This window comes from Lytechinus variegatus, chromosome 15 (assembly GCF_018143015.1).
Source record: "Lytechinus variegatus isolate NC3 chromosome 15, Lvar_3.0, whole genome shotgun sequence".
NCBI lineage: Eukaryota > Metazoa > Echinodermata > Echinoidea > Temnopleuroida > Toxopneustidae > Lytechinus > Lytechinus variegatus.
The window spans coordinates 3,203,749-3,218,764 of NC_054754.1; the positions used below are offsets into that span (position 1 = coordinate 3,203,749).

The 15,016-nt window shown below is 38.5% G+C and overlaps 1 protein-coding gene, 1 long non-coding RNA gene and 4 other non-coding genes across 20 annotated transcripts in view; 5 read left to right on the plus strand and 1 right to left on the minus strand.

Moving 5' to 3' along the window:
• LOC121428391 overlaps window positions 1-11,011 on the plus strand; it is a 35,409-nt gene extending 24,398 nt beyond the window's left edge. For 12 of the 15 annotated variants that reach the window (XR_005971777.1, XR_005971781.1, XR_005971778.1 and 9 more), the window contains 11 exons: window positions 756-811; window positions 1,097-1,143; window positions 1,752-1,783; window positions 2,437-2,484; window positions 3,300-3,333; window positions 3,826-3,992; window positions 4,993-5,045; window positions 9,005-9,054; window positions 9,742-9,834; window positions 10,145-10,233; window positions 10,958-11,011. This is a non-coding gene — a long non-coding RNA (uncharacterized LOC121428391). Of the gene's footprint in view, window positions 1-755; window positions 812-1,096; window positions 1,144-1,751; window positions 1,784-2,436; window positions 2,485-3,299; window positions 3,334-3,825; window positions 4,004-4,992; window positions 5,046-9,004; window positions 9,055-9,741; window positions 9,835-10,144; window positions 10,234-10,957 lie in introns of all 15 variants that reach the window. The other 3 variants (XR_005971785.1, XR_005971789.1, XR_005971788.1) reach the window with 3 other exon arrangements.
• LOC121429357 lies at window positions 2,203-2,291 on the plus strand. The gene has a single exon (XR_005971908.1). It is a non-coding gene; the product is annotated as a small nucleolar RNA snR60/Z15/Z230/Z193/J17 (small nucleolar RNA).
• Window positions 3,081-3,169, plus strand: LOC121429356. Its single transcript, XR_005971907.1, has one exon. It is a non-coding gene; the product is annotated as a small nucleolar RNA snR60/Z15/Z230/Z193/J17 (small nucleolar RNA).
• On the plus strand, window positions 9,569-9,639 carry LOC121429353. Its single transcript, XR_005971904.1, has one exon. It is a non-coding gene; the product is annotated as a small nucleolar RNA SNORD18 (small nucleolar RNA).
• On the plus strand, window positions 9,934-10,004 carry LOC121429352. The gene has a single exon (XR_005971903.1). It is a non-coding gene; the product is annotated as a small nucleolar RNA SNORD18 (small nucleolar RNA).
• Window positions 11,012-11,519: 508 nt separating the features above from the next.
• On the minus strand, window positions 11,520-14,393 carry LOC121428971. Its single transcript, XM_041625866.1, has 2 exons — window positions 13,230-14,393; window positions 11,520-11,531 (listed from the first exon to the last, which is right to left on the minus strand). Exons 1-2 carry the CDS (start codon window positions 14,391-14,393, stop codon window positions 11,520-11,522), a joined length of 1,176 nt encoding a protein of 391 aa, XP_041481800.1.
• Between the last annotated feature and the right edge of the window lie 623 nt (window positions 14,394-15,016).

Here is a 15,016-nt window from a genome sequence, read left to right on the forward strand (position 1 = left end):
TACTTGCATTTGAATGCAACTCTTTATGCATCAGGGCCCAGGGGCCGTTTGATAAAGCTGTTTGTAAGTTAAGAGCGACTTCAAGAACGTCTGGCGAACCTTTCTTACGTGCTTAACCATCGCCAATGAATATACCATTTACCATAAGAAATGCTCAACAGTCCTTAAAGTCGCTCTTACGAACAGCTTTATGAAACACCCACCTGGAATCTCAACCTGGGACATGGAACACAAAGGCTAATGATTAATCGCTAAATTTGAAAGAACATTTTCCTCACCAGACCACTGAGCAAAATTCACATGCAACGATGATCTTGATAGGCCATTTCATTTAGCAATTAATCCCTACCCTTTGCGTTACGGGGCCCAGCTGTACCACTTTAGTTTGAGGAGCTTGATGCCCATGGCTTTGAGATGAATGAATTCTTAAAACGAAAATTTCGAGTTATGTCTTGTTTTTATAATGTACTACACAATTTGAAATAGAGGAAAAAATATCCTGCTTATTTTGCGAGTGTTCATGAAATTTGCTCAAGCAAGTAGGATTGATGTTTGGAAGTGAGAAAATTAAAAAGAAACAAAAGTCTGTAAAATGATGAGCCTACATGATTATGGTTACTGATTTAAATCATGATTATATACACAGTGTAGCGACTAGGGCGGACTGATTGCAGACGTATTAATATTTATAAAATGCTGATCAAGTGCAGTTTCGTCGTTAAGTCACTGATCGTTATGTTCCATCTTCTTTTCAGATGTTATTTGGCGATGCTACAAACTGGGTATTGTCCAGAGCTGCAGCAAACTTTTAGTGAGTAGAAAAAAGTAGAAAAATGAAAAAAAGAAATCCTTTGAATGATTTTAATCAGTATTGAAAGGAAATATCAAAACATGAAACTTGAAGAATTTTGACTGCAAAATGTCTGTAAAATGATGAGCCTACATGATATGGTTAGCACTGATTTAATCATGATTATATACACAGTGTAGCGACTAGGGCGGACTGATTGCAGACATATTAATCATTTCCTTTATCAAACTCTGAGAAATCACAATTCGGTCATTTGGTCACTTCCATGCTTATTTTTATTTTCAGATGTAATATGATGTTGGCTTATCGTCCAGAGCTACTGCCAACTTTTGGTGAGTATAGTTGGTTTCTTTTTGGGCAATTCCATGAAATATGTACATCCGCCCCCCCCCCTTCCCTATGTGGGGAACATTCATGAAATTTTCTGTCTCTGATTTCTTGTTCTTTTGACAGGTAGTGAAGTTCTCAAAGTACCATGACTTGGTCACTTAATAAAGTGAAGAAAGACTCACTTGGGGTCTGACATACAAAAGGTTGATCATTTTATGGAATTGCCCTTTGGTAAATTGTCTTATGCTGAAAGATTTTTTGAGTAGCAAGGAAATAAAAAAATACCATGGTACTTTGTTTTGTAGAGTTGTGGCCTGCATAATGTCTGTAAAATGATGAGCCTACATGATATGGTTAGCACTGATTTAATCATGATTATATACACAGTGTAGCGACTAGGGCGGACTGATTGCTGACATGCGGAACACAATATATTTTCATCTCAGGAGCATTTCATAAAAAAAAATGGGTCAGTTTCACTGACTATTTGTTATAAGCCACTGAAATCCTTGCATGTGATTGGCTTCGATTAGAAGTCATTTAAGAATTGCTGACTAAGCTTTATCACAAGCTGCTTCCCTGATGAGCCAATTGAATTAAATCTTCACAGGTGCACAAAATGGAACACATCTCTCTTGAAAGGTAAGATACTGGACATCTATGTAAAGTTCATGTTCAATACGTAGTAATAGTCCAGTCCATTATTTCCCCCCCCCCAATGAAAATGTACATAAAATCCTTGTTTTGAAAAGATATAAAATCTTCATTCTGACATTCTTATTGGAGGGAGTCTTGTTTTATATGAAGGTAGTGTGGACTTCTTCTTGAAACAGTAGTGGCCAGTCTGGTGTATTGTTGTACTGAATTCTTGTGACATACCTAACTGCCCCTATTTAATAAGGAAAGTCCATAGATCCACTGTTAACTTTTTTTTTGGTTAAAATATGTGAAGGAAACTGCAGTGTCCTAATTTTAGCCTGTCATCCCATTTTCTTGTGGTTTGAGGGTTGACAGGTTTATAATGGCAACGTTATGTTAATCAAAATGACTGAGTTTTGCGAGTGAAGTGATGATGACAGCATAGTTCAGCTGAAGATCTTTGACGACATTCTTTGAGTATCAAGTCTTTCGCTCCTAGCTGATGCTTCACTCAAATAATTTTATGTAGATTCTTGCGATTAATTGAAGTTATAGCTCTGAAAAGAAAATGTCTGCTAAGGTTTGTTGTGGTAATATAAATATCTTTGATATGAAACGATTGTCATTTTGATGCTATTTTTTCATTTTACTTCCAGGTCTTATTTTTCACCAGAATTGAGAACAAGTGATCAAAGATATAGAAGGTGAGTAATTGCTAATTGTTGATGTTTAGGATGGATAAAAAATTGCTAATTTGTATAATCATATTCCCACACATTCATAAAGCCATAATGATTGCATGAAGAAGTCTTTAAATCAAGTTGTCAGCATCATTCAGCTAGATCTGGATCATTTACACAAATTATTTGTAAACATGAAGTGTAAACTGAAAACGATCACCCTGAAGATCACCAGCACAGACAAACATATGTGGGACATCGCATTTTTATTGCTTGGAGAATTACTAGGGCCCTGTCTTGATCCAATCAATCTCAACAGTATGGAAATCTATCCATACCATAATTTTTTTCTACCGGAAATTTACTGAGTAAGAAAGAAGAATCACACTGAATTTTCAAGAAAGCAATGACTGTATGACGTGATATCATAGACTATATTTTGAACAAACATGCATAACAGATGTTGGAATGCTACTTATTTTGCCTATTTTTTTGTATGTACACATTTTGTACCAGAATATTTTAGCACATAATTCTATTTGTACAACAAATATTTGGTTTTCTGTTCGAATTCATTTTCCATTGATTTCAGCATCAGACATTTATCTTACACCTAGAGAGTGAAGTGATGATGATAGCATAGTTCAGCTGAAGATCTTTGATGACATTCTTTGAGTATCAAGTCTTTCGCTCCTAGCTGATGCTTCACTCCTAAGTGATTTAATTCTTTATCGGGTTGAACTTTTTCTACTTGGTATATTCGCAAGCTGAGCAGTCTGTCAAATAACATTAAAAAATTAGCTATTTTAATCAACAATCCTCTTAACTTTTTTTTCTAGACCCAAGCCTGAGCTGTGAGATGACTTCATTGTGGTAAGTCGGTTGATGTAACTAAACAAAGTTGCTGTTTTTGTTGATTATGGCATCCATGACAAAGTGCATGTTATTGAATGGTGAAAGAATTTAATCTTAAGTTGTGAAGAATTTGAATATAAAATTGTTTTCTGTGAGTAGTACGTGATGATTTAATCATTCTCAAGGGACGTAATTCTGATATTTCTGATGTGAGAATGTACTGATCCACTCCAGAAACCCAGCGACCTTTCATTGTTGATTATGACATAATTTTCTAAAGCATGTAATATGTTATGATAACATATTACATGCTTTAGAAAATGTTTGTTTCTTTTAATTCAGTTGGTTTGCTTTTTTTACTTTGTTTTTTGTCAATATGAGCATTGCTTCCAGTCGGTCATTTTGTCATGGAACACAAAAATTATTGATAAAGTACAAGAAACCGAATTTTGATTATGCAAAGCAAATAGTTTGTATGAATGGTACTATAACTTTTTTCATATTTTACAGGCCTTCAGCCAAAATTGAGATACTCCATTCACATGCACGTTATGGTGTGATTTTGTTTTTACGTCCTACTTTGCTTTGCCAGCTAGAGTGTGAGTAAGCCTACCAACAGCGGAGTGATGGCGATAAGTGTTGCATTCCCAACGGTCATCCAAAGCAGTAAATTCGCTGTAAGTTGCTCGTAAGAAAACATGCTTCTTACATGTTCATGCTAATGATGTTTAGAGCTGGGGTGATGCTCTAGAATATGACTGTCAGACATCCCTCCTTCCCGAAGTCTTCCTGAACTGATTTCTCCCCATTTTTTGCTTGTTCATGTAAAAAAGATTTTTAATTTTGGCATGATCTATGTTGTGAAGTTCAGAATGGAAGAGTGAAATATGGATCGGATGTAAAAAAGGTTTGTTTATTGTATGAAATTGCTCAGGAGTATGTTGGAATACATCTCCCTGAATCTTCACAAAGTTTTCTCTGACAAAGGAAGATGTCTGCAACTTTGAGTAGTGGATTATTATTTAAGATCATCGTAGGCCATGTTCAAGGGATGATAGTGTTTTTAACACAGTAAATCTAATGAAGAAGGCAGCATGATGCCAGAATGTATTAGCTCTATCTGATGAACATTGGCTATCCAAGATAGGGAGAAAATTCTTAATTTTTTTCATGAGCTCATCATCCCAATTTTGCTACATTCTAGTTAACAGTGGATGCTGTGGGAATTCAGGGTCTCATGGAGTTTTCCAGGGCTCTGGGTGTATTTAGGGGGGAAATTTCCCTGATCCAATCAGAGATGACAAGTCTTTGGGCTTTTGTCATATTTTAGACCTTGACAAATAGAACAATGCTTAGGGAATCAGCGAAACTCAAGCACTGTACGTGCAGGTCCTGCACATTTATTGACCTGTCGTGATGCTTCACCTCGCTATAAAGTCCACCTCTGAAAAATGTTGATTTGAATCAACAGAGAAAAATCAGACAAGCACTATGCTGAAAATTTCATCAGAATATCGGATGTAAAATAAGGAAGTTCTGACATTTCAGTTTCGCTTATTTTTCACACAATAGTTCATGAACGAGTCAAGTTGCATCCAAATGAGAGTTGATGATGTCACTCATTCACTATTTCCTTTTTATCAATTCAATGTCTTATTTTTCACTCCTTTCTTGCAGGACAAGGAGCGCTCACTGTCTGCCCTTGTAAAGTCAACAAGGCAAATATGAAGGTATGCATAGGGTTATCAAAGTTGTTTTTCTAATGCAATGAGACTCTGTTGTATTGAAGTAATTACCGTGGTATCAAGCAATCAGAATTCAGGTTGAAGTAACATTGTACAGAGAGTTATTTGATTAAACTTCTTTACAACAGGGCCTTCGATGACAAATAAGAACATAGGCTCCTTCCACAATATGTTTTATATTTGATTTATTTCATTTGACAGTTTCTTTTTAGTTTGTCAACTTTTTATGCAAATTGTGGGAATGAAATCATATCTCAGATCGGACTTTAATTGGTGCAGTTGAAATGCATACTAAACGGTTCAATACATCAAACAACGTCTACTGGATATACATTTCTAAGTCAGTTATAGTTCTGAAGTTTTGGAAACTGAAATATTTCAGTTTAGTAGAGCAATGATGAAAGTATCGAATGTCCCCGTATGACAAACACGGTGATTATTTTCGTATTACCCTCTTTTGACTGAGCTCTACCTCTGAGAATAATGATTACACCTGCAAGAAATTTTCGTTATCCAGCTTCTGAAATATCTCCATAATAATAATGATAGTAATAATAACAATACTATTAATGTAGGGTCAGGACACTCCTATATTACCCCGGCTAAGTAATGTTGTAAGTTAGAGCAATTACGGGATCGGAGTTCGGTTCGGAAGTTTTGCTCCTAAAATCGGAATCGGTTCGGATATCGGATCGGAAGATATTCCAAAACAAAAAAATACATAAAAATTTGTATGTGGCCGGCGCGTGGACAAATGCGGCACGCTACACTGATGGCAGAATTTGTTTTGATCTCCGACAAAAGCGGAGGAAGAAGATGATGAGTTGTTTTGATCTCCGACATAATCGGAGGAAGGGAAATAAGATAATGACGTTCCAGCGCGCGACACTACCGCCGATCAACGATTGGCCTCTTCTCTACAACATCGTGGTGATGGCGGCGTCCGTCGTGAACTCCTAAAGGTCGCATGACCTCCCGAAAAAGACGCACTACTATCCAGAGTGGTTAACCATGATATTCACCTTCTCTACAACATCGTAGTGATGGCGGAGGTAATCGTAAACTCTTAAAGGTCGCATGACCTCCCGAAAAAGACGCATTATTATCCAGAGTTGTTTACCATGATATTCACCTTCTCTACAACATCGTAGTGATGGCGGAGGTAATCGTAATCTCATAAAGGTCGCATGACCTCCCGAAAAAGACGCATTATTATCAAGAGTTGTTTACCGTGATATTCACCTTCTCTACAACATCGTAGTGATGGCGGAGGTAATCGTAAACTCTTAAAGATCGCATGACCTCCCGAAAAAGACGCATTATTATCAAGAGTTGTTTACCGTGATATTCACCTTCTCTACAACATCGTCGTGATGGCGGAGGTAATCGTAAACTCTTAAAGGTCGCATGACCTCCCGAAAAAGACGCATTATTATCCAGAGTTGTTTACCATGATATTCACCTTCTCTACAACATCGTAGTGATGGCGGAGGTAATCGTAATCTCATAAAGGTGCATGACCTCCCGAAAAGGACGCATTATTATCCAGAGTTGTTTACCATGATATTCACCTTCTCTACAACATCGTAGTGATGGCGGAGGTAATCGTAAACTCTTAAGGTCGCTTGACCTCCCGAAAAAGATGCATTATTATCCTGAGTTCTTTACCATGATATTCACCTTCTCTACAACATCGTAGTGATGGCGGAGGTAATCGTAAACTCTTAAAGGTCGGATGACCTCCCGAAAAAGACGCACTACTATCCAGAGTGGTTAACCATGATATTCACCTTCTCTACAACATCGTAGTGATGGCGGAGGTAATCGTAAACTCTTAAAGGTCGCATGACCTCCCGAAAAAGACGCATTATTATCCAGAGTTGTTTACCATGATATTCACCTTCTCTACAACATCGTAGTGATGGCGGAGGTAATCGTAAACTCTTAAAGGTCGCATGACCTCCCGAAAAAGACGCATTATTATCAAGAGTTGTTTACCGTGATATTCACCTTCTCTACAACATCGTAGTGATGGCGGAGGTAATCGTAAACTCTTAAAGATCGCATGACCTCCCGAAAAAGACGCATTATTATCAAGAGTTGTTAACCGTGATATTCACCTTCTCTACAACATCGTAGTGATGGCGGAGGTAATCGTAAACTCTTAAAGGTCGCATGACCTCCCGAAAAAGACGCATTATTATCCAGAGTTGTTTACCATGATATTCACCTTCTCTACAACATCGTAGTGATGGCGGAGGTAATCGTAATCTCATAAAGGTCGCATGACCTCCCGAAAAGGACGCATTATTATCCAGAGTTGTTTACCATGATATTCACCTTCTCTACAACATCGTAGTGATGGCGGAGGTAATCGTAAACTCTAAAAGGTCGCATGACCTCCCGAAAAAGACGCATTATTATCAAGAGTTGTTTACCGTGATATTCACCTTCTCTACAACATCGTAGTGATGGCGGAGGTAATCGTAAACTCTTAAAGATCGCATGACCTCCCGAAAAAGACGCATTATTATCAAGAGTTGTTTACCGTGATATTCACCTTCTCTACAACATCGTGATGGCGGAGGTAATCGTAAACTCTTAAAGGTCGCATGACCTCCCGAAAAAGACGCATTATTATCCAGAGTTGTTTACCATGATATTCACCTTCTCTACAACATCGTAGTGATGGCGGAGGTAATCCTAATCTCATAAAGGTCGCATGACCTCCCGAAAAAGACGCATTATTATCCAGAGTTGTTTACCATGATATTCACCTTCTCTACAACATCGTAGTGATGGCGGAGGTAATCGTAAACTCTTAAAGGTCGCATGACCTCCCGAAAAAGACGCATTATTATCAAGAGTTGTTTACCGTGATATTCACCTTCTCTACAACATCGTAGTGATGGCGGAGGTAATCGTAAACTCTTAAAGATCGCATGACCTCCCGAAAAAGACGCATTATTATCAAGAGTTGTTTACCGTGATATTCACCTTCTCTACAACATCGTAGTGATGGCGGAGGTAATCGTAAACTCTTAAAGGTCGCATGACCTCCCGAAAAAGACGCATTATTATCCAGAGTTGTTTACCATGATATTCACCTTCTCTACAACATCGTAGTGATGGCGGAGGTAATCGTAAACTCTATAGAGGACGTATAAGTCAGATAGTCGTAAATATTACCGCGCATGTCAGCGTGTTCAATTAAATCTTATTTGCCTCCGCTTAAGATCAAAACATATCGTCTTTTCGTTGTTTTTCTCCCTCCATTTTTGTCGGAGATCAAAACAAATTATCACCAATTATCATCATCATCGTTTTGTTCTTCCCCGATTATGTCGGAGATCAAAACAAATCATAATCTTCTCCACCTGCCTTTCCGCTAATATCGGAGATAAAAACAAATCATAATTTTCTTCCCCTTTATCTTCTTTTCCTTCCACCGCTTTTGTCTGAGATCAAAACAAATCACCAGCGCATTTTGACGGCAAACATGTCGCCACGTGTTTTTTTTTTTGTCTTGTTATGTTTTGGTTTTTCCGATCCGATTTTTTCCCCACTGGTCAAAAATCGGAGTTCGGAAAAATGTAGAAAAAAGGGGAAAATCGGATCGGATCGGGAATTGGAATAAAAATCGGTTACAGCATTACGGCGAAGTTAGTATTCCGATTCCGGTGCTCACAACTCTGAGAAATTACTTCCTGCCGGTACCCATTTACCTCACCTGGGTTGAGTGCAGCACAGTGTGGATCAATGTCTTGCTGAATGGAATTATACCATGGCTGGGATTCAATCCCATGACCCTCTGTTTTAGGGCCCAGAGACTGATCCAATCGGCTGCAATGCTCTGCTTAAATTTTTTTTCTGTGTGTTGACTTTCTCCCATTGAATCTCTTGAAGAATATTTAACACAAGCATTGTTCTATTCTCTTTTTCAGCTGGAAATTTCCTGGGAATGACTTGATGCTTCCACGGTACATCAAAGAGGGTAAGTTTCAATACCCCAACAGGAACTTGGAAGGTTTTCACAAAGAGTCACTGTCGAATGCAAATTGAGTTTGAACCAATCAGAATTACACATCTGGAAATTTGTTTGATTTTTTTTTTTTAGTCGAGATCAAATACAACTCGTTCTGAAATAGCAATTCTGATTGATGAATACCTAACAGGGGAGATGCTTTCATTTGCCTTTCTATTTGTTTGAAGATTGTTCCATTGTAAATAATGATTGCACAACACTCTTGAGGATTATTATTTATTTGTCATCATCAGACATGTAAATAACATGAGCAATAGGAAAAGGAGAGAAACATGGATGCCAGAAAACTTGAAGGTCGCCTCTCAAGTCAGTATGCCTTCTTCAGAACCAACGTAATGGTAAAATACAATTACAATACTTGAAGATCACAGAACAATGGAATTAAACAGGATAAATTGTTTCTGCAAGTGCTACAATTCTTTTTTTGCCAAGGTGCACATAAACGTATAGAATAGTGAAAGCATAGAGATGATGATATACCAACTTCAGGTCCGTGTTTTTGATTAACCGTGATAATACTGAAGTTCTGATCTATGCCTATGCTACTTAAACCATAACCAGTTATTATGCCTGTGACCACATTACTCGTGGAATACTTCTACAATAGGGTTTATCAAAATTTCCTTTTTCTTATAGGGCAAACAGCTGTAAGATAAGTACGAGATGGCCCAAATCAAGACTGCAAATCGATAAGGACTTGCTTGACTTCCTGAGGCAGGCACTTAGCAGGTAAGTTTTCTTTGTCCCTAAGACATATATGAATGATTGTTTGTATAGGTTTATGACTAGTACACTGAGCATGTGAAAATAAAGAAAAGCGAAAGCATATAGAAATGATGATATACCAACTTCAGGTCCGTGTTTTTGAATAACCGTGATAATACTGAAGTTCTGATCTCGATGCCATGCAAGTTACCCTTGTGGAAGTCTCGACTTCAAGTTGAACTGATGGGCACGCTTTAGGTGTAGATTCTGTTATGGAAAGTAGATGCCTGCTCTGTGCTCGGGTTGATCAAAATCTTGTGTTTTTTTTTCGTAGGTGAGATACATAGAGTATGAGTGTGAGTTGGTCTGAATCATCAAGACAGCAAAACGATGAGGACTTGACTGGAGGCAGATATATTTCAGGTAAGACCTTTTATAACCAAGGTGTCTGATTATTGTTCCATGACATAAGCTCCGGTGACAAATGCTCCACTCTAAATTCCACACACAAATGACCAACTTCAACCCTGGGTTGAACACTATGCTCTACCCTACACCTAACTCAAAACCTTATTGCAACCCTAACACCCTACATCTTAGACGAAACTAAGCCCGGAACATTTGTCACAGGAGCAAATGTGTCGCTCTGATAATAGACCAATCTGGTTTGGTTTTTCCATCTGGGTGCTCAAATAATACCCTACAAAATAAAATTAATGAATTGCCGAAGCAACACCTTATCTCATTGCGTAATCCATTGACAGTACTTTTGTTACGAAGCCCCGCTGTCATAGAAACCATAAGTAATGCTGCTGAAAAGTCTTGACAAATTGTCATTGTCTGATAATTACCATAGTAGCAGTCGCATGTGCCTATTGGAGAGTTGCGAGATCAGAAGATGACAACTTTTCAGAAGACAAAGTATTGATGAAACTCCCTGGATTTCTTTTACTTGGGCAAACCTCTGTAGATAGTGTATATGATGATGACCATCCTAGTGGATCCTTCTGAGTACTCTTATTCATGAAGAGAACACTTGCCCTCTCTGATACGCTACAAAGACCCTTCTCCTATTATTAATGAGAACTGGGGATGGAGCTGATCTTATGATTTTAATCAATGTCTTGCATTTCTCGTGTTTTTACAGAACATTAACAAAGAGACACCTGCAAAAACTTTGGAAGTGAGAAGATATGTCAAGGTCAGTTTTGAATTTATTTCTTTTCATGACTGCATTCGAATCTTGATGCACATAAGGAAGAAAAACATGCACATGTTTGCCAATATTTTTTTCATTCAGCACTATAAAAATGTTTTAAGGAAATCTTTTCATATAAGTATTTATTGGCATATTTCTTATCAATAAAGTATAGGATGACCACTCTTTACCTGTTAATTCAGCTTTGAATTGAAAAAAAAATCTGAAAACAGAGCTGATGTTGCCAATTTCAGGAATAAAAATTGATATTGTTAGTTGTAAACCAAGGTTGCTATCTTTGTATTTTGCCGAATGTTCAGAGTGTATATGATGATGACCATCCTAGTGGATCCTTCTGAGTACTCTTATTCATGAAGAAAACACTTGCCCTCTCTGATACACTACATACAAAGACCCTTCTCTTTTTATTAATGAGAACCGGGGATGGAGCTGATGGGCAATAATTTGCTGACCCTGTACAAAAGCTGTGTGAGGTTTTCTCCAGCTGGCCTTAACTCTTTCCCTGATATGAACATAAGAAGGAAGTGCTGTTAAAGACCCTTTCTGAAAAATTATCTAAGCATAGTCGAGTACTTAAATCTTCATTTTGAATTCTTAGAAGTGATGTCATTTGATTTGGCTGCTTGTTTTTTGTTATGTCATGTTGCTTGTTCTTTTTTATGTCAGTTTACAAATAATATTTTGAAGAAAATGTATTGCTTTCATTGTGTTTCTGTAGAGTATTCATAATAATAATAATAATATATGTAATTTATAGTGCGCCAAATCCACTCGGCAGAATGCCCAAGGCGCAGTGAGAGAAGAAAGAAAGAACGAAAGAGAATAGGTACAAATATAATAATAATCGATCCAGGAACAATTAAGAGTAAGAGGCATTGAATAGACGAGTCTTAAGGTAACGTTTAAAAGTATCAATGGACGTGCATTCACGAATTGTCAGGGGAAGACCATTCCATAGAACAGGGCCAGCATGCGCAAAAGCCCGAGCCCCCCATGTTTTAACGGATTTGGGAATAACTAGGGAACCGGAGTTTGATGAACGGAGGGACCTCACTGGAGTGTATTTGCTGATTAGATTAATATTGTACTGTGGAGCAGAGCCGTTAATTGCATGGAATACAAGGAGAAGGATTTTGAAGATGATGCGATCGTTGACCTTTAACCAATGAAGGGATTTCAGAATGGGTGTGATATGAACATGTTTTTTAGATAGGGTGACCAAACGTGCTGCAGCGTTCTGGAGCTTTTGGAGTTTAGACAACTGGGTGTTGGGTAAATTGTAAAGTAAGGCATTCCCGAAGTCAAGTCGTGAAGAAATCAGAGCGTGAACCAATTTTTCAGTAGCAGATTTTGACAAATATTTCCTGATGAACCCAATATTTCGGAGCTGATACCTTACAGACCTACAAATGTTGGTTATTTGATTTGACATAGACATTCCATAATCTAACATGACACCTAGGTTACGACACGTCTGGGACACATTAATGATACATCCCGAAAAAGAGACGGATGACAACTTGACCTTACTAAGTTGAGCCCTTGAACCAAATAGAAGGAACTCAGTTTTGGAGGGATTCAGTTTCAATGAATGACTATCCAGCCAGGAGTGAATGTCAGCTAAACAATTCTCAAGAAGGGCAATTGCATTTGTTGCATCAGCCTGGTTGGGTTTGAAGGAGAGATAGAGTTGGATGTCATCGGCATAGATATGATAATGGATATTATGACGTTGTAAGATATGTCCCAAACTAATCAAGTAAATCGAAAACAAAGTGGGTCCGCCCACAGAACCCTGCGGTACACCGTGAGAGAGAGGCATACTACTAGATGTGCAGTCATTAATACAGACAATCTGCGAGTGACAGGAAAGATATGACTGAAACCATTTGTATGCCTGACCCCTAACACCAAATGAACTGAGTGTATTAAGAAGAACAGTATGATTGACAGTATCGAAAGCGGAAGACAAGTCGAGTAAGAACATGGCTGAGATATTTCCTTTGTCCATACCCTGAAGAATAGAGTTGGACACATTGACCAAGAGAGTTTCCACACTATGGTTGGGACGATATGCAGATTGAAAGGGATCAAATAAATTGTTGTCAGAAAAATAATCAGAAAGTCTAGAAAAAACAACCCTTTCAAGAATTTTGAATAAGAATGGCAGATTAGATACAGGACGGTAATTTTGCAGTACCTCTGGATCAAGAGAACTTTTCTTCAGTAGTGGAGTGATATAGGCAACCTTCAAACAAGTAGGAACTTCAGCCTGATCAATACTTAAATTAACTATCTGAGAAATAATGGGAGCAAATGTAGTGCAACATTCTTTTAACAAAATGGTAGGAATCGGGTCTAACTGGCATGATTTAGGTGGTATTTTCCTAAGAATTGATTGAATCTCATCTGGATTGGTAGGATGCAGAGTCTCAAGTAAGGTCGCAGTGAACGGTTGAGGACAGGACTCATCTGGGTGAAGAGTGTCGCAGATAGTCCGAACTTTCGCTTGGAAGAACTGGATGAACGTCTCAGCCATAACATGACTATCAGTGTGACGCGGTAGAGGGGTAGACTTCTTTCGATTCAAAAGACGGTTAGCAAGAGAGAAGAGCTTGCGTGAGTCGCTACCACAGTCGTCAACGAGACCAACATAATGTGAGCGTTTCGCCATCATCAGCATGGAGTTTACCAAGTTCTTCTGAGCACACCATAGTTCTCTGTCGATGTGTAGCTTACCGTTGGAACGCCATTTACGTTCAAGTCTCCTGCGTTTCCTCTTAGCTGCAGAGATATCAGGATTGAACCAAGGACAGTCATTACGGTTCTTGATGGTTCTCGTCTTGGCCGGTGCATGAGAATCCAGGAGTGTGCTGAGCTGAAGATTGTACAATTGCACAGCATTGCATACACTGTCCGTATCAGAGGCTGTAATGGTGCAGCTGGCAACATCATTGGCAAACGCTTCTCTATTTATTGCCTTGATGTTGCGACAGGTAAACGTGGAGTCAGTTCGAAGAGGCCTTTTATGACGAAGCCGGCAGGTGATGGCAGAGTGGTCTGAAATACCAGGAATAACCTTCAGACCAGAGCAAAGCAGATTATCAGAGTTCCTCACGATGACTGCATCAAGTGTATGACCTTTGTCGTGGGTAGGAGAGGTGACAATTTGAGATACACCATGACTACTAAGGAGATCTTTGAACTTCTGTGTGTTCGGTGAGGACAGACTGTCCAAGTGGATGTTCAGATCGCCTGTGATGACAATAGGAGATGGCTTGAGGAGAGTCATATCAAGAAGCTCAGAAAATTCGTCGAGAAAGGCAGAAAAAGATTGATTGCCAGGTGGTCGATATAAAACCATGATGTCCAAGCATGATGAACTGTTAGAAATGGTCCCGTGCATTGATTCAAAAGTGTCATGTTCTTGTGGTGGATTCAAAACCACATTGAGATCGTTCTTGTACAGGAAACCGACACCACCTCCGCGCTTGGAGACTCTAGGACAATGGAGAAAGGTGTAACCACTAGGTCGAAGATCTTCAATGACAGCATCGTCAGAGGTTGTTAGCCAAGTTTCACAGATACATGTAAAATCAAAATGGTGATCTAAGACAAAGTCATGGAAAATAGAGGATTTGTTGCGAATCGAACGAACATTAAGAATACCTAATCTAATATAGCTACCTACATGGGCATGGTTACTACGCCTACCACGATGTGTCTTCCGCTTTCTTTTAATTCCAAGAGATACAATCCGATTCCAGGCAGTTTGGTTGGCATCAAACCAACTCTTAAAAAGAGAATTATTCCTTGTGTTAAATGAATGAAGTGTTTGAGAATCATATTTGTAGTGTGAAGTAATGGAACTAGTAATGTGTTTTTGAGACAGGTTAGATTGATCACTATTAGGACCTGGATTCGGATTGATATCACCAGATATCAGCAACAAAGTCTGAAATGTAGATTCGGAGTTTGCATAATATT